At 37.1% G+C, this 20,377-nt stretch overlaps 1 protein-coding gene across 1 annotated transcript in view; it reads right to left on the minus strand.

Moving 5' to 3' along the window:
• The window catches only part of C5 (complement C5), a 93,944-nt gene extending 74,973 nt beyond the window's left edge, over window positions 1-18,971 (minus strand). Inside the window, exons 1-7 of the mRNA XM_028107832.2 lie at window positions 18,907-18,971; window positions 14,522-14,714; window positions 11,919-12,081; window positions 9,002-9,072; window positions 6,071-6,162; window positions 3,811-3,893; window positions 1,229-1,319 (exon numbers count right to left, since the gene is read on the minus strand). Coding sequence (XP_027963633.1) covers window positions 1,229-1,319; window positions 3,811-3,893; window positions 6,071-6,162; window positions 9,002-9,072; window positions 11,919-12,081; window positions 14,522-14,714; window positions 18,907-18,971 — 758 coding nt within the window. The remainder of the gene's footprint in view (window positions 1-1,228; window positions 1,320-3,810; window positions 3,894-6,070; window positions 6,163-9,001; window positions 9,073-11,918; window positions 12,082-14,521; window positions 14,715-18,906) is intronic.
• Window positions 18,972-20,377: the final 1,406 nt, after the last annotated feature.

A 20,377-nucleotide genomic window follows, 5' to 3' on the forward strand; every position in this document is an offset into this window, starting at 1 on the left:
TCATGACCTGAGCTGAAGGCATTCACTTAACTGACTGAGCCACCCAGGTGCCCTATATTGTCATTTTTAAATGACCTGAGTTTTCTTGCAAAACTATCTGCAATTCTCTACCACCCTGTAAATCCACCGCTTTTGTAGCTCCTTGCAGATGAAAGGTATGAAGGGAATCTATTTCCTTTGGGCTTGTCTTATAACTTGCTTTGGACAAAAGAATGTGGTAGAAGTCATGGTGAGCCAGTCCTAAGCTCAGGTCTCAAGAGGACTTCCATTCTTCCACATTCTTTCTGTGGGCATTGCTGCTACTACAGGCTAATCTGGTGGATGACGAGAGATACACAAAGTCCAACAGTCTTTGTTGCTTTAGTCAACTGCCAGACATGTGAGTAAGACCTCCCTAGACCAGTCAGCCCCCAGGTGACCTGCCAACTGATTACAGGCACACAGGTGAGCTCTGCTGACATTCAGCCTGGCCCAGATCAGCGGATCTGCCCAGCTGTCTTGTAAATGGTTGTGGTTTTAAAGCATTGGGTCTTGAAGTCGTCATGTAGCATTAGCTGGTTGATTAAGCCATTAAAAAAATGACAAGAAGTGGGGCGCCTGGGTGGCTCAGTTGGTTGAGCATCTGCCTTCGCCTCAGGTCGTGGTCCCAGGGTCCTGGGATCAAGCCCTACATCGGGCTCCCTGCTGCACAGGGAGCCTGCTTCTCCCTCTGCCACTCCCCCTGCTTGTGTACTCTCTCTCCCTTTGTCTCTCTGTCAAATAAATAAATAAATAATGTTTTTTTAAAATATGACAAGTAAAGGCTTCATATCTCAGTCCCAACATCCTAAGTCATGCTGGTTCCTAAACATACACATTGAACTTAAAACTTTAGGATTTTTTTGCTGTTGAGTAACCAAAAAAGCTAAAATCAGAATCAGTGAAAATTGGAATGAGTAAATAAACTATAGGCCTTATGTCTCCTCAATCAGTCAATCCCAAAGTCATAGAAAACACTGCCATTAAATCACAGATTACAACAATATATGTGTGCATTAGGTCAACACATTGTACACTTTAAACTTGCACAATGTTACATGTCAGTGATATCTCAATAAAGTGGGGGGAAATCACACTTCTCACTTGAGCAACTATCGCCAACCAGACTTGGCACTCAATTTAGCTGGATAATCTGAAAAAAAAAAAAAAAAAGAAAGAAAGAAAGAAAGAAAGAAAAGAAACTTTTTACCTTGCTTTTATAGTAATTTCAAAATCATTGAAGTCCTTATAGCCAATGAAATTCTTTTCTGGTTCTATTGAGACAGAAAAATGTGGCATCACTGAAAATAAAAACAAAGAGGCGTTTTACCATTTAAGTTAGAGTAGCCTTCTTCCTGGTATAGTTGGACAAGCTGTAACATCAACACAACATCCATCTTGTCATTGTCAAGATCATCGTCATCATCGTCAACAATATCCGTGGGGCACCTCTCACTCTACCAATCAGAGGTCTCTCCAGCTTTATGTACCAGAAGCACTTTGCTTTTACTTTGACTACAGCATTTATCATAGGCGATTGGTTATTTCCTTCACTAGAGTATGGGCTCCTTGAAAACAGAAAAGACTATATTCTATGTATCTTTGTATCTCTCCCCCTCCCACCCTTTTCATGAGTCTTAAACATAGTATACACTCAATGAAGGTTTATTAAATTGAAAATAGAAAATGAAAACTCTTGCTCATTTAAGAGTTCCCTCTTATTTCTCATAGATAAAACCCATCTGGTCTCCAAATTCCGACATAAAACTCTGACTTGAGTCAAGAAGAGAAAGCCTACAATTAGCTAAAAGAAAGACCACCTATGCAAAATTTAAAATTAGGGCAGAAAGGAAGACGTTCTCCCTCTCTCTCATTGATTGCCCAAGAGAAAATCATTTCACCTGTCAAAATGGCACTGCCTTCTCTTTAGACTAACTAAGACCATGTACCAGGGCTTATGAACTCTAATTCTATTAACCAGCACAACCATTAATAGAAAATTGGGTAACTGAGTGGCCCTGATATTCTGGACAAAGATCGACACATAAGTATAAGTGAGATAGTTGGCTTCAGATATGACTCATATTTTCTAGATAGAAAAGTCTAAAAGAGGAATGCCCTTTGTTGCTCTAGGCTGCATTCCTATGTTGCCAAAGATGAAGGCAGGTGTGTTCTCTCTATGGTATGAGGTGGAGGAAAACATTTCATCCTTTCATCTAGTACTTACTATACAGCAGGCATGCTCCTATTAATGGGGATATCCCAGTGAACAGAAAGGCACAAATCCTGTCCTTACTGAACTCACAGTCAAGCCATGAAGACAGTGATAAGCAAATAATTACCCAGATAAACACCTACACCACAGTTATGAAAACCAATATATAAGTACAGGGAATCCTTCTCAGGAAAGAGAAGTTAGGAAGAGATTGGCTGAATAAATGGCTTTTCAGCGGAGACTTGAAAGATGAGTAGGAGCTGGCTAGGTAATCAGCGAGGGGAAAAGTATTCTAGGCAGATGGAACATCATATCCAAAGTCACCACTGCTGGAGGGAAGGGGATGAATGGCATAAAATGAGGCTCGAGAGGAGGAAGGTGGGGGTCAGCTCAAAATAAGGATTTTGATTTTCATTAGCAAAGGAATGAGAAGCTATTGGGGACTTCTCCCAAAAGTGAAATAACATGATGAGATTTGCATTTCAAGATTTTGGCCAATACCAAGTTAAAATAGTTTGGAAGAAGAGATAGCAATTAGGAGGCTTTTGTAGTAGTCCAGGAGGGAGCCTGGTGATGAATTGATGAGGGTGGCCTCGGATAGTAAGAGGTGGGTGAATTCTAGATATACACAGGAAGCAGTGAAAATACTTGGAGGAAGGAAGATCAGTTAGGATTATAGGTTATTGAGAGTCCATAATCTTTAAAGTTGTTTCAATGTAACAATTTTTTTTTTTGGTCACTGTTTTGTTTGCTAATTGTTAAAATTTATGTATTTATTCTTCATATTATAAGTCTCCTGGAGGAATAAAAAATGACTTCAAGCAAAAGAAATCTAAATTTGGTATCACAACACCTAAGTGCTCTAGTAAACAACTATAAGAGATGGAAAGTTAGGGGCGCCTGATTGGCTCAGTCGGTTGGGCATCTGCCTTTGGCTCAGGTCATGATCGCAGGGTCCTGGGATGGAGCCCTGCATTGGGCTCCTTACTCAGGGCGGGGCCTGCTTCCCCCTCTCCCTCCCTCTGCCTGCCACTCCCCTTGTGCTCTCTCTCTCTCTCTCTCTCTCTCTCTCTCTCTGTCAAATGAATAAATAAAATCTTTAAAAAGAAAAAGAAATGGAAAGATAAGCTATTTATATGTTAATTATTAGTCCATTAATATGATTGATTTCAAAATAAGAATATCTTAAATTTTCAGATAAATATATTAGGGATTTGTGAGCCAGAAGGAAAATAGTACTGAACAGGGGATGGAAATCCAGTTGTTCTTGTACTGTCACTAATTGGTTGTAATGACTTGAGTAAATCATTAGTCTTACTGGGTTCTGCTCACCTCATCTCTGCCTATTTAAGTTTCTCCTAAAATCATAATTTTTTACCTTAACTTGTCAAGCTCCATGGGGCACTAGGTCTCTTCTGGCTCTATGATGAGGAACACAAGTCCAGAGAGGTTGATGAGCTTGTTCAAAGGGTAACAGGGGCATGCTGCAACTAGAGTCCAGGCATCCCAACAATGACCACTCCCCCAACCTCCTCAACCAGTACTTCTAACCATCCCTTTTAATTGTCACAAATTACCATATTCTTTAATTTCAAAATATGTGGTTCCAGTTGTTGAAAAGTCCTCTTTATATTTAGCTCGGATTGTCCACACACCATATCTGTGGAGAAAAAATATTTAAATTTATAGAAGTCATCAAATGTTTTCAATTTGCCCAGAGGAAATCTAATCGATTCCTGTTTTAAAGAGGAAAAAGAAAGTGGAGATGTATTTAGCCATTCTGTGTAGAACTTTAAGTAATAAACAGAAATAATTGAGTGTTTCCAGGATAATAAAAACTGTTCATTAATGTCTTTCACATATTGTGTTATTTTTTCCAGGTATTTTGTCCTAATATAGTCAATAGCTTTGATTTGAAGAGCTTATGAAACTTGAGGATTAACTTAATCCTGGACCATAATTATACTAACATAATACTAAAATCCACACTATAGTAGGACATCCATACTAACGTCTCTAGAAACATATAACAGGTCAAGCTGATCCAGATGATAAAACTCACACCTCACATAAAAGAAGTTATAGTTAGAGATAAAGTATGGTTCGTTTAAAGAGGAAAATGACTTGAATTTAATTAACAATCTTCATTTAAAAATATTTACTGAGCACTGGAGTAAGAACGGGAGATAAAAATGAACAAAATAGAAGAATTTCTGCCTTCATAGAGCTAACAGTCCATGGGATTTCCAATTCCCATTTCTCCATTTACTGGCAGATTGGATTTGGGCAAATTGCTTAACCTCATTTGTGCAATGAAAAAAATATTTATCTTGCACATTGGTTATGCAATCAATACACTTAATATTATGACTGTCATCATCATCATTAATTCAACGAATATGTATCAAGTGCCCGTTATGTTAAAGTGCTGAAGATACAACAGTGAACAACACAGACAAAACAAAAAGGCAAACAAACAAATAAATAAGTGTAACATTGAGATAAGTGCCATGAAGTAAATAAATAAGAGAGTTAGAAAGAGAGAGGGACTACACTAAACTATGCATCCAGGAATAGCCTCTTTGAAAAGGGAGCAGTTACTCTGTGTCCTAAAGAATGAGAAGGCAGCCTTGTGAAGAGCAAGCTGAAGCACATTCTAAGGAGAGGGGACAACATGTGCAAAGTTACTGGGATAGAAGAGTAGTGATGAAGAGAGACCACTGTGTCTGACGCGTCATCTGTTAAGGGGCAAATGGCACAAGATAAAGTTGAATAATAGCTGGATAAATGATAATAATTATAAAATAATAAGATCAATTCTGTACTATCGTGCATGTAGTATTTTGAAGGAAGTATACAATTCAAAAATTAAATCCCCAATTTCACTCACATTTCTAGAAAATATTCAGTGAATTAACTACAAACAACAAATTAATTGTGAACTCCCTTCCAGAGGGCAGAAAAATGACCACAAGGAGATTTTGCTTTAAAGTTATATTTAACCATTTATAAATACACTTATTTTCCTACTCTATTATAAAGTTCCTGGAAGGCAGGGACTGTGGATTATTCATTTCTAGTTTGTATATCTCACTCCCTATGTGCTTTGCACATACCAGGAACGTGTTCACCAAATATTTACTATATTGCATTCTGTTAAAATGTGTTCTTAAATCCTTTAATATGAGGTCAAAAAAGGAAATGGCTCTGAGAACACTCTCCCTCTTGAAATCTGCCTGGTAATCTATGCAGACAAAGACTATGGAGGATCAATATTTTTATAACTCTCAGAGCAAGGCATGGGACCACTCCAGCCTTTTAGACTGATAGTCTATTAGATTCCTTGAAGGGTAGAGGGTTGATGGTTTTAATGAAAAAAAGCCCAGGGACTATTTTTGCCTCTTCCAAATTTTTACTTCTATATATAAAGAGGATTGGTGGGAAGTACTGGGAGATTTTTGTTTGCCAGAAACTGAGCCTCACTTCTCATTAGACTTAAATTTTCTTTTTAATGTTCAAACTTACATTATGTCCTTTTCATTTTTTATTTAAAAAATTTTAGGGTATTTCTACTTTTTATCTGTTTTATTTTATCTTAGTTCCAGTGAGTTAACATACAGTGCTATATTAGCTTCAGCATACGACATAGTGATGCAACAATTCTGTACACCACCCCGTGCGCATCCCAAGTACACTCCTTTGCACACCCTCATTTCTTTAACGCTTACACCGTTTGTTAACACCAGGTAGCTCCATTTGACTGGTTATCTGCCTCACAACTCAAAGATCCAGATGTGCTTTCTAGAGAAAACTTTATTAACAAATGCTTTAAAATACTTAGGATTTGATGGAATCTTGAAGTCAGGAAAAGAGATGATTCCAGTATAATCATTTTCTTCTACAATGTCCACTTCTGATCCTTCGGGATCCTTTGAATAAAAACAGACAACCTCAAAGCACTTAAGCCACATTAAAAAAATCAGCTGATTATAATATCTTTGACCTACAGAAGTATTTACTAACAAATATCTACATCTTCAAATTAAATATGAGAGAGGAAGATCACTTAAATGTTGTGGAAGGCAAATAGGGTTCATTTAAGCTACTTCCCTCCTTTTTTGAAACTCTCCTCCATCTCCTGCTACACACACACACACACACACACACACACACACACACACACACACACACACAAAGAGAGAGAGAGAGGAAGGGAGGGAAAGAAGGTTTATATTGGTATCCAGGATATCCTAGCCTCAATTATCCAGAAAAGACTCAACTTTCTATTGCATAACTAAAAAAAGAAATGTAGCAATAATTGATGTTACAACTAACCAAATGTGAACTTACAGGCTTTATAGATACCAGAATCTAAATTTCGTAACTGTTCATTTGAAGTTTTCCAAAGCAAATATACTATAAAATGCTTTAACTAGCTAGACATTTTATAACTGTGCACTATGGACATTTTGAACTTGATAAAACACTCAAAATGGTTAAACAAACTTGAAAGTTTTCATAAAGCTTCCCCATAAACTCCCCTTTGTGGGTTTGAAAATTATCAAAACAAGGTATTTTACTTTCTTTGGACTACATGTAGTGGTTCCTTTTGACCTTAACACAAATTTACCACCATGTGTCATGACTGTGGAATTCATGGCCAGGATTTTAAGGTATTTTCCCCCGGAGTTACAAAGATCTATTCTGAACAAGGATAAGGATCGCAGCTAAATATCATCTGGGCTGCTCTTTATCCCTGCAGTTGATCACGTACAGTGCTTCTAAGGTGATCTCTCTTGAGCACAGTTTTCAGGACACTTCTTGTATACTGATTCTCTGCCGCTCTGGGATCAGATTCCTCAATCCTCTCTTCCTGGGGCAGCTCCTACATGAGACAACTGGCATCTACTCTTCCTTGTGTGGTGCCATGATTTTTCATCACTCAAGTTCAACCAGGAGAAATAAAATAAAAAGCATCTGTCCACATCCTCTAGTATTTTCTGACAGAAAAAGGGCATTTGATCTGGACACTCTCCTTCATTCCCTTCCAGACTCCCTATACTACTCGGCCAGTTTATTTGCTATCTCACTTCTTAGTCCTTCCTGCCGCCATTGGAAAGCTCGTGCTATTTCTTAATAGGAAGTTCTTCACTATTTTGTAAAAATCTGTGTCTATGCCTTTAATTGAAACCTATTCTATTCCAGAAAAGGATCACTGTCAGCCGTGACTCTTACCTCCATTTGGTCTGCCCTCTGAGCCCATGTGTCATTTGCCCCACTGTATCATTTGTTTGGTTTGTACTCTAAGTGTGGTTTTGTCCTATAGTATCTACTCAGTGTGTACATCTGTTCCTACACTCACATTTTGGGTTCCAGAGGAAAAGACTCACAGCTTTAGGACAAGTCAGCTTCCCATCCACTTCCCTGCGGCATTCCATGTGACTCTCTCCCGGCCCTCATTCGGGCTGTCTGGGAGACCATTCTCTGCATTTCTCCTGCTGCTGATAGCACGCCTCTCTCTCCCTGCATCAGGGCTTCAGGAGCAGCCCAGCTTCTTCCGCAGTGGAGTTCACAGTTACACATTTCCCTTCCATCCTTGGTCCTGTCCCTTCAGTAAATCTGCAGGGACTCCCTACCACCTGCCGCGTGAAGTCTTCACTTCCAGGTCTGCTGATTCAAGTCTATGGCCCTAGTCTAACTGTCAGATCTTACCTCTCTGTTCCCAGGGACGCCTCTGCCCTGGAATCAGGTTGCTTTCTTCATGTCCGATCCCTTTCACCTCGGACTGCTGTCTGTCGCTCCTTTCCAGCAACCCGCCCATGTCTTCTCCACTGCTCTCAATTCTACTCATTGTTCCAGGCCCAGTTCAAATTTCACCTCTACCTTGACGGGTCCCTTGGCCTCCCTGATCTCTTTTCTGGATTACGGGAGTTTACGGTCTATATCAATAGTTATCAACCACAGTCTTGGCACACTCTGATGTTTCACAAGTAATTCATTATAAAATAGTCAGACGTTAAAGTTTGTGAAAGGTTTATGATTTGTGTAGGCTATAAAGCATTCAAAGTTATCCCTATACATTCGTCTTTTTTACTTGTGTTCTGGTAAGGGTTTTTATCTTCTAGGGTTTGTTAGAAGGAAAACAGGTGCTGCAGCCTACAGGGAAGGGCCGTGGGTAATATACCTACTGTTAATAGGTGGGCAGTTATTTCCCCACAATAATTTTGTAGGGTTGTGACACAAACTGGGTAAGACCATGGGAGCTTGTTGCACGTAGGCATGTCATCTGTTACACATGTCATCATGTCATCACTGGTAAAGTGTTGATAACTGCTGATCCTTATCTCATGGTTTAACACTATTTTTCACATGTGCTAGTATGTTACTAAACTCAGTTTCTTAAGTGTAAGTGCCCAGATTGTAATTCTTTATCTTGAATTGTACAAATAAAAAATCTCATATGTAATATTCAATTAATATTCAATTAATTCATAGTGATTGATTGGTGCTCTTTAAGAAAGAAAGCATGAAGGATATATTTAAAGGATTTAGTTCAAAATCATAACTTGATGAAAGTGAATTTTCATGAGCATTTTACATATATCTATTGCAGAGGTGTAGTTTTACAATGTTATACTTACAGAAGATGTTCAGTAACCATTTACCCAACATTGAATGAGTTAGTGTGGTGTTAGGGCAGGGTTATGGAACAATGTATTTTATCCTAAGGATGAATTAAATTATTACATAAATAAATAACATACTTACTATGTAAGTTAAGACAGTTTCTCTTTTGGCTGGCTTCAAGTCATCATTCAGTGAGTAAACTCTAACCTTTACTGTAAGAACAATTGATATCATCAAAACCTCTGCTAAACACAGGGTATTTTGATTTTTTACAATAATCATCCTTAAAGGAGATGAGTATAATTTTTTTGATGAGTATAATTTTTAAAAAATCATATCACAAAAATTCGTACTTAAAGGAAAGAAAAAGTTAGTCTACAGAATATTACTAAAGATTATTTTCCTTTAAAGAGAACCCTCTTGGATTCCTTTAAAGAGCTACTTTTCCTGGTGAAATTAAAGTACAGTCCACTTTATTAAAATATATTTCCATACAACTTTTTGGGAACACACATTAGACCATTGTTTATTGAGAATTTCATAGTAGCAAAATAGTGATCTCTCCTATATGGTTATATGGGAGCATACTATATTGTCTCATATTAGAGTTGTAGATTTTAATGGAAAATTAGATAGTTTGATTTTGACATTATACACTCTTGCACATATAAAAACCAAAAAGGCCCCAAAGTATCCCTTATTGTAGCTAAAGGCAGCTTTGAATTGCATGGTTTTGTTAGATTCATTGAGCCAGATCCTATAATTGTTCCATCATTGTTAAATGAGTAATGGCAAGAGCTCAAGAACAATTAGTTCTTTTCATTTGTTTCTGCCCATTAAGAGATCCCTGCCTTTTAAACAATTGCATCTGCTAGAATTGAACTCTTAGCTGCTTGAGACATGCTGTTCTAGTTCCTTCCAATATGACATATCGTAATTTCTCTGATGTTCATTTACTGATGCTCAAATCATTTCATGGCCAAAACTTTACTCACAAAATAAAACTGAACTGGAGCCATAAGCCCTTTAAAGGGTCAGTACTATGTAAAGCTCTACATAAGAAGTCACATTAAACTCTCCAAAATTGGTTTCACTAAGACCATAAGGTCAAAGCAAAATGTTCAGTAAATCCCCCCACACACACATACACACTCTGCTGTCCCCCCCCTTCTCCCACCTTGTGTGCTCCCTCCTATATTATGGACATACCCAGTTCATCCCTGAGCATCACTGGGATACTGCCAGAGGCAGTATGTCACAAAAGAGTAAGAGCTCATGCCCTGGAGTTCAAAATTTTGGTTTCACTCCCATGACTACCACTTCCTAGTGGCCCTGGAATGGGATACTAAATCCCTCTAAATCTTAGTTCTCTCATCTTAAAACAGAAACGCTAGCATCTGCTTTATAGTGTTATGAGAACTAAATGAGACAAAGCTTTTATATAGCCTGGCACATAATAACTACTCAATAAATGCTTATTATTTTTATTTTAGTAGTATTATTTCTATGCCCACTTCTTATCTACTTTCTAACCCAGTTTGTGTTTAGACTAGAAAATTAATCTTGTCTTCATAGCAACAGTGTATCAGAGGCAAGATCAATCCAATTCTTTAGTACCAAAGATATGGCTTATTAGGTTTTAAAAAAACTTAATAATGTCTTCTATGTACAGGCACTATGCTGCACTTGGAGATATGGTGGTGAGACAGATCAGGCATGGAAGTCTTCCAATGGAGTGGAGGAGAGAGTGAACACATGATCACACAAGTGTATGTACAATTCCAGGGTGGGGAGCATTACAAAGAGCACTGCCCGGCTTCCTGAGAGCATAGAAGAGGGAGATTTGAAGCTATCAGAGAGGTCAGAGAAGGCTGCCCTCTAGGGATGACATGTTAGGGTTGCGTAGGTATTAATAAGGCAAAGTGGGGGGGTAGGGGGGGCGGGGAATGAATGCACCTGGCAGAGATATACAGGTCTTCATATGGGGGTGGGGGGAAGAGTGCGAGAAAGCAAATAGAAAGAGGTCATTTGGGCTGGTTTCCACAGATGAGGGGGAGCATGGTGACTGAGAAAGCTGGAGGGGAAGGCAGGACACAGGCTGCATGGCATTGAAGGATTTTGGTCAATATGCTAAAGTCCTTATCCTACAAAGCCTTAAAGATTTAAACCTTTATCCTAAAGATACTTATACTAAAAATCCCTCAAGGATCTGCAGATTAAGTGTGTGGATTAGGATATTAGAGCTATAAATAGCAAGATTTAATCAATTTCTAAGAGAACTACTTTTAAGTAATTTTTTTTTTCTTCTGTGTAAATAAGGCTGTGTGCTATTCCACAGATCAAACAGGGTTGGAAAACACTTTCCTAGTGCTTACTCTGTTCTGGGCACTGTTTTAAGTGCTTTACCCTTATGAATTCACCTACCTCTCACAACAATTTGGTGGGGTAAATTCTATTATCTCTATCCTACCCTTTTCCCACTAACAGAGGGACCATGACTATGAAGCCATGTTCTATTAGAAATTTTCTTAGGTAGATTCCCCTTAGAAAATTAATATCCATATATTTCTGTGATCTAGTTTATTCTTTGTTGAAACATCTGATTGGATTGGGTTGGATTTTCTGAATTTGAAGAACAGCTCCAAAGTCAAAGGAACTTTTTTTATGAACATGGCTCTATAATAGATTATTTTCCCACTGTCAAAACTATATTTGCAATTACATCTTACACTTGTTTAATAAATAAGATAAAACACAACATTTCACAATTTTTAAAAAGCTTTTTTCTTCACAGAAATAACTAACGAGGCAGATAATATAATTGTTAATTTTGCAGTTTCCATATGAACTTAAAATTTATATTTAACTTTAAATTATGTATTTAGCGATTTCCATATAAATTTTAAATTAAAATGATATAAATGTAAAAGTGATTAGGAGTTGAGACTCTTTGAGCAAGTTGGAAACTTGTCTGCACTTAATTTCAAGTGTTAAGAAAATCTCTACAATATGTCAATCACCCCCTCTCCACCAGAGGAAGCAGCATCTTATACCCTACCTGACTGTTGTGGAGTGTAAACAGGTTTGTCTGTATGAATGAAGAGAAATCCATTGTCATAGGTTATTGGCACTTTTTTTGATCTTGAAAAATGCCTCGATACAACTTCCAAATATACATGTGAAACTGGGTTTTGTCCTCCAGACAATTGTTTGGGTTGTATCTGTAAAAAAAAAAAAAAAGAATAGAGTATAACTTAGGTTATGTCACCTCATTAGAACACACACAAAAAGAGCATATGTATTTAACCATTTAAAAAGTAGTAGAGACAGAATAGTGAATACATTTTACCCGAGGCCTGTCAGTGTCAAATATCATGGTAAAAATTTAGGTTTAAGCAATTAAAAGTCTTTTGGCTTCCATGTTCCCTAAATTTTATGTGTATTTAATAAAATTACTACCACAGAAGCTTCTTAACAAACTTTCACTTGGTCAGCACTGGATTAGCATGCTGTCCGCTCCCTCAGGTCAACATCCTGACTGATGTTCAGGACACGTGGTACTATACCTTGTATAGTACTTACTGTACTATACCTCTATCCCTCTGCTCCCACCCCTTGAGCTGCATGCTTTCTCATTTGGCATATGTAATTGTAATTATCCACTCTACATTGCATGATATGCAAATATAATACATAAAGAGTAAATAAAAGAAAGAAGAGTGTTTCTATGAAAACTCAGGCTTTGGACACATGGGATAAAAGTAAATCACTAAAACCAACTGCTGTGGAATCAAACATGAGAGTACTGTCAAAGTTTGGAAGACAGACAGTAACAGCCTATAAAGATTCTGCACTCAGACTGCCTTGCAAGTGTCTTTAAGCTCCTTCTCCACTTTAAAGGAACAGAAACTGTAAGCAAAGATGATTTGTTAAAGGCACGACATGTAATAAATAAGATTTGACACTCCAACCGGGGGACCCATGCTTAAAGACCTTGGCATGACATCAAACAATTGCCAAACAAAGATACATTATAATGTTAAGATAAAATTAAATGCTGAGGATATGCATCCAGTTTTATGATTCTCTACTTAATCTTTCAATTAACTGAGTCTGCACGAGTCACGAGAACTTTCTATGATGATGAAAACGTTCTATATCTATGTTGTCAACATGGCACTTGCCAGTCACATGTGGCTATTTGAGCACTTGGAATGGAACTATTGTGACTCATGAACTGAATTTTTTATTATAGTTAAATTTGATTGATTTAAATTTAAAGGTAACAGCCACACTAAACATCTTAGTGACATCAGATAAGAGTGTCCACTGAAATTAATTGGGAAATTAATTTTAATTCTTAATAAATCTAGTAAGTGGAAGTATTTAAGAAATTCAAGCATTTACAATCAAGAACATTGATGAAAAAATTCTTACATTTGGTTAGAACGTATTTAGATCAGTGTTTCTCAAACTTGAGTAATACACAGACCTCTTTTAAAGGATAAAATGTTCTGGAGGACTCTCTGCTGACTTTTATTATTTATAATATAATAAAAATTTATTTTTATTACAATGGTACTTAAATATGTACAAAACCTAAGACTAGGTGTAATCTTCTTACGCTTATGGGTTTTACATAATTATAAAATCAAACAAATATACAAAATAAATTCAAAATACTAAATATCAATATAATTCTAATCTTAAGCTGTTTTAAAATTTAAAATTTAAATTTCTTTTTAAAGAGCTCACTTTAAAGAAACACTGGTCTAGGGGTGCCTGGGTGGCTCAGTCAGTTAAGCGGCTGCTTTCAGCTCACGTCATAATCCCAGGGTCCTGAGATAGAGCCCTGCACTGGGCTCCCTGCTCAGCAGAGAGCCTGCTTCTCCCTCTCCCTCTGCCTGGTGCTCTGCCTACTTGTGCTCTCTCCTATCTCTCTGTCAAATAAATAAATAAAATGTCAAAATAAAAATAAACACTGGTCTAAATGAACCTCAGAACCCCTTCCAATTCTAGTAGTCTTTAATTTTCTGGTTTTTTATTTTTGAATTTTTATCAGACTTTAAAACAATATTTTGAGTATGAAAGTAATTTTTAGTTAGAATTTGAAATAAGCAACGAGTTGCAAATGCTTCTCTAACCAAGGTACACTACAATATCTAAATAGAAGGAAAAGTTATTTGATCCATATTGTTCTTTGTGTTAACTACAGGTTTTCAATGAGAGCTATTCAGTTTAGTAATCAATAATTTTATTAGTTTTGGAAGCTATAATTGATAAATATTGGAGTTTAGTTGGGTTTTTGTAGGCAATGCATTACAGATCAAGATGCATATTCATATTTTTCTATTTATGTAATGATAGTTTTCACAGTAAACAAGTATTTTCAATTCATTTCCAAATATGTACATTAGTACAATTTTATTTTCCAATACAAACATCATAATTTATAGGCATTGCACAAAAAGCAGATACAACTCTCCAATTTAGAATCTTCTGTTTCATCCATATGATCATTGGTGACTGACATCACTTAGTAATCACACAGTGGTAAGTGATACAAATGGCCAAATCTATACGTTATCAACATTAAAACTTGGTACACATTTATTTGAGAATATCCTGTATGTATAAAGAAAATGAAGAATAAATACATACTGTTAAGATTGCAGAGTTTTGGAATTTATTTTCTGAGGATAAAGTAACGTGGCCTGAAGAGTAACTAAATTTTTTATCAGGATAACTTTTAATAGAGATTGTGGCATCAAATTCTTCGGTATATCCATAAACTTGAATTACAATATTTTCAGATGCTCCAACACGGAATACTTTTGGTGCCGATATGACATACCTGTTGAAACAGGAAAAGAGTAGGACCGATATCTTGAGGTGACGTATTTCGTTATATTCTTAATTTTTTCGTCTCACTTGAGAGACTCAAATAGGTACATTTTCTCAACTTAAAAGTGATTAATTTTAAATCAAAATTTATAAGTGATCTGTGATAATTTCAGCATAGTTTTCAAAAAGAAGTAGTTTAGAATTAAGACTTGAGAAATAGAACTGGAGATTTAGTTGACATTTAGAAATAATAACACTTTTCCTGAGCTACTGCGGCAGAGAAAGACTTTAAAAAAGCTGTTGGCTGGAACATGTAAATAGGGTCAATATTTTTGCTCAATGAAAAAAAAGGCAACAAAGACACCAGTGCTTGAATTGCAGCTCTGTCATCTACTGGCTGAGTGACCATGGTAAAGTCACTAACACTTTCTAAGACCAAAATAATTTACTTGTGAAAATATCACCTTCCTGACCAGCTTACAGTGAGAAGGAAATGAGAATGTGTATATGAAAACACCTAGCATGCTTTGTACTCAATAAATGGTAAGAGTCATTAATTTCACTAAATTAGTTAAAAGGAAGAAATCTTAGAAGTATTGCGTTATACCATGAGTGGATAAAGAAAAGGATACAATAAGAGTGAGCTGGGGGAATGCATTTAGAAATGGAAGGAGTGATGGAGGTCTTTGAAGAACAGTAACAATCGTACAATAATGATGATATTACGTGAATAGTTACCACAGGAGAGGCTGCATTGGCACTCTATACACAACTCTTTTAATTTTTACAACAGGCCAATGGTGCAGATACTGATACTATTCCTATTTTGCAAGTGAAAAGAGGATAATTTGACCACGGTCACATGGCTTGTAAGTGAATGAGGCAGAACTTTATATTCAGGTCTTTCTCTCAGTCATTAACGTGTATAATTGAGGTCAAGATTACAAGCTATGTTCACGACCACAGGCTATTATATCCAGTTTTATTTTTCATGTGCTTTATACAAGAATGGAAGTGAATCTATGTAAGTTTTTGAAGTAACATTTTTAAAATTGTGTATTTTCAATGTTTTATGAAAAGAAAACTTAAAATATAAACTGGGTTATTAATTAAATATCATGAAAGTATCTAATTTGAATAGTGAGAGCTACATGTGCTATTACAGAGGAAGAGAGACGTGTGCTTCAACACAAAAGGTCATAGTGACTAATTCAAGTGGCCGAACAGGCCTGGAGGCCACCTGCCACTGCACCTGGCAGAATTCTTACAGGCCCCTGTCCACATTACAACATTTTGAGTCAACAAGTCTTTAGTAACCATAAAATTAATTTGGAAGCAATTACATCCTTTTAAAACATCTGTCAGTTTCCTACATGACAACTAACTTGGAATCACTTATAGACAAATTATAAAAGAGGGAAAAGAATCTCCAGACTTCAAGCCATCATCTGAATTCCTCACTTACCCAGGAACAGTAGAAAATGAGAAAAATTAAGCTCTGCTGATAATAAGGCACATTTCCTGAAATCTTACCCTGTGCTAGGCACTGTTTTAAGGACTATATATATAAACTCACTGTGTTGCTACAACCACTCTGTGAGAAAGGTATTGTTATTACTCCCATTTCACTGATAATGAACTTGCCCAAGGTCACACAGTTAAGTTATAGAATTGGGAACTGAACCCAAGCAGCCTGTTTCGTGAATTAACAATTTCAATTGCTATACTAAACTGGATTTAGCAAGAGTTTTGCAATCTGAAAAATCTAGGGGAAAAAAGCTATTTTAGTTTTGGCATTCTTGCATATTTTATCTTTGTCAGTTTCATATTGTTTTAATTTTGAATTGTCTATGTGGTGGTGGCAGTGATAAAACATAAAATATTCAGTATTTAGAAGTCTCTAAAAGATGGCTTTGGAATCACCCTTCATACAGATTTTGGTCCTTACTGGTTTATCAGGACCACAATCTATTCATATAAAAGAATCATACTTAAAAAATATATCACACTTTTCCTTTCTGAAACAAATAATGCAACATATGTTAAGAAAAAAAGAAGAAGAAGAAGATAGCAGGAGGGGAAGAATGAAGGGGAGTAAGTCAGAGGGGGAGACGAACCATGAGAGATGATGGACCCTGAAAAACAAACTGAGGGTTCTAGAGGGGAGGGGGGTGGGGGGATGGGTTAGCCTGGTGATGGGTATTAAAGAAGCACGTTCTGCGTGGAGCACTGGGTGTTATGCACAAACAATGAATCATGGAACACTACATCAAAAACTAATGATGTGATGTATGGTGATTAACATAACAATAAAAAATTAAAAAAATATATCACACTTTTCTTATTTTCTTTCAATAGTTTAAGAGGATCAGGCCACTGAGCTTGCAGAGAGGCAACAGTATTATTTTGGCTTCTACCTGGAATGTTCTTTTTTTTAAAAAATATTTTGTGTATTTATTTGACAGAGAGAGAGACAGCAAGAGCAGGAACACAAGCAGGGGGAGCGGGAGAGGGGGAAGCAGGCCTCTCGCAGAGCAGGGAGCCCGATGGGGGCTCGATCCCAGGACCCTGGGATCATGACCTCAGCCAAAGCGAGACGCTTAACTTAACGCCTGAGCCACCCAGGCGCCCCTGCCTGGAATGTTCTTTCCCCAGATATTTGCATAGTTTGCTTCCGCCTCACTTCAAGTTCTGTTTGAGCATCACCTCCTTAAAGAACATTTCCTCTCTATACTTTGGGTAATGCCCCCATCATTTCCTTACTCTCTGATTCCCCTTCACTTTTTTCCTCCTTGCATAATAACCACCCGGCCTTCTTTTTTTTTTTTTTTAAGATTTTATTTATTTGAGAGAGAGAATGAGAGATAGCACGAGAGGGAAGAGGGTCAGAGGGAGAAGCAGACTCCCCGCTGAGCAGGGAGCCCGATGCGGGACTCGATCCCGGGACTCCAGGATCATGACCTGAGCCGAAGGCAGTGGCTTAACCAACTGAGCCACCCAGGCGCCCACCACCCGGCCTTCTTTATTCCTTCGTTCATTGGTTCATTCACCCATCCATGATTTGCTTCTCCCACCAGAATGCAAGCTTTATACCATCTACTGTATCCCTAGTGCCTATCACATGGTAGGTGCTCGATAAATTTTTGTTGAATCAATCAGTCAATCAAGTCAATTAAATTGGTTGCCATGCTGTAAACGGTACACTCTCACTTTTTTGTTAGAGAAAGAGAGGAGATGCTTATTAAGGGCCAGCACAGTGCCGTGGAAAGAATTCAGAATCAGGGGGCCGGGGTTCTAGTCCTAGTTCTACCACTGATTGGAACTCACTAATCTCAATCTCTCTTGAACTTCTGCCACTTGTCTTTTAAAAAGGGTTATACAAGAACTACTTGGGGAATGGGGTGATTGTGGCCATGTGAGAAAATCAGATTAGGGGTGGGAGAGTGTTATAAATTTATGATATCCTGAGTATACATTTATATTTTACATATTTGTATATATATATTTATGACAAATGAAAAAAATTGAAGTGGTAAAAAAGAGTCCTTAATAAAAGCCCTGCTTTTGTCTCTCTCCCTCCAGTAGCATGATCTTTGGCAAGCCACTTTCCCCTCTGGCTGGACTTATTCTTATTTGTGAAATGAGTAGATTCAGTTAGATACTCTCCAGTTCGTTCTCAGTACTGAAATGTTATCTCTAGATACAAAATCAGTATTTTTAAGACATACCTTAAAATGCATAATATTCCAGTAATAACACTGAAATTTGTGAAGAATTCATAAATATAGAAATAATTACAATCGTTTTTTTTCAAATCACAGTATTAGAAATGACCCCAAAGTAACACTTGCTTTACTATGTGCAGTACTTGGAACATACAAAGAAAAAACTATGTACCAAATACAAATAAGCAATCAATGGCAAGAAAGTTTATCATTTTGACTTTATTTTGTGCTTTTTGGAAGAGGAATTCAAACAATCACTTCTGTAAACTTTTTATAAATAATAATCCCATAAAGCTGCCATCTTGTTAGCCACTCATCACATCAAGATGCTTCCGTGACTTTCTCATTCAGTGATGAGACTATTCACTTGGTGTTCTAGGAAGTAGAAAGTTATTTTCAAATTAACACGGTCTGTTAAATTTTTCACTCCTCTCAGCTAAGATACATTGAAAAATGAGGATAGGTTCTTTTACTTACGTTTGTTCCTGTCCCCAACTTGTACCCAGGAAGATTAAAAAACAGAGTATGCCCCAAAGGCCCATGGCTGGAGTTAGCAGTAAACCATGGGTATAAACTTCTTGAAGATTACTCTCCTTTTATGTAAACTGAGCTTGAAGAATTTGGGTAAGTTAGTTTACTGGTTAATGATTAATGTCAGAAAGAGGGACTACTAAGGAGGAAAACTAAAATCAGAACTGAAACACCCTTTAATGCCCAGATGTAAAGGTAGGAGATATTTTATAGGGATTTACATCTAGAGATTTATTTTGATTAATACAAATAAGGATATTCTAACATGGGAATTTGGCACTACAATGAATGGCTCTAAGCTAGAAGCCAGTAAGTCTCATTGCCTTTGGCCTTTCCCCTCTTATCAGGACAATCATTCTGATGTATCCTCTGTGAGCACACCTCTGGTAGATCCACTCTGATACTGACAAGAGACCCACTTAGATTCAGTTTCCAAAATGAGGTGATTTTAGGATGGGTCTGGTTTAGACAGGGCTCATGAGGTAGTCTTTCTAGAGAAATCCTGAGTAGTAGTGTCAGTGGCCCTGGAAATGGCCTAAGGATAAGATGGATCTGCAAAGAAGCTCTCTAGAATGGTGCCTTCATCGTCCCAGTCTAGAGGAGCTGAACATTAGGTAGAGGAAAGGTTGCAAAAGGCAATGAAAGTGCCATGCTGAGGACCTGGCATCATTCTCTAGGAGATAACCAAGCGAATACTTTCATATTTAGTAGGGAGTGGATATCCTCCAATATCTATTAATTCAGACTACACAAATTCAAAATTTACATTCATTCTGATGGAGAATATATTTTTTCTTAAAAAATAAACTCGTGTTTATACCTTTCAATGAAGATTTAATAATTTTAATATGAGAACCAAAGAAAAACAAAGCTTCCTATAATAAATAAATCCAGTAACTACAGGATGAAATAAAATTTTGTCTTTGAGATTTTTATGTTTTATGTTCACTGGAAACATTTTTACATATGACCTTCCTTTTATTTGTACTCATTTCTACCTTACTATATAATAGGTACTCTATTTTATTTTATTTTATTTTATTTTTTTAAAGATTTTATTTATTTATTTGACAGAGAGAGACACAGCGAGAGAGGGAACACAAGCAGGGGAGTGGGGGAGGGAGAAGCAGGCTTCCCGCCAAGCAGGGGGCCCGAAGTGAGGCTCGATCCCAGGACGATGGGACCATGACCTGAGCCGAAGGCAGACACTTAACAACTGAGCCACCCAGGCACCCCTATTTTACTATTTTTAAAGATTTATTTATTTATTTGAGAGTGAGCAAGAGGGAGAGAGAGAATCTCAAGCAGACTCTGAGCTGAGCACGAGCCTGACTCGGGGCTCAATCCCAGGACCCTGAGATCATGATTAGGCACTCTATTTTAAAGTAACAAAACAGATTTCTCTAAACATTTTTCT

Source organism: Eumetopias jubatus, unplaced genomic scaffold, assembly GCF_037043125.1.
Source record: "Eumetopias jubatus isolate StellerSeaLion01/CBP00866 unplaced genomic scaffold, mEumJub1_p1.0 scaffold_15, whole genome shotgun sequence".
NCBI classification, from domain to species: Eukaryota; Metazoa; Chordata; class Mammalia; order Carnivora; family Otariidae; genus Eumetopias; species Eumetopias jubatus.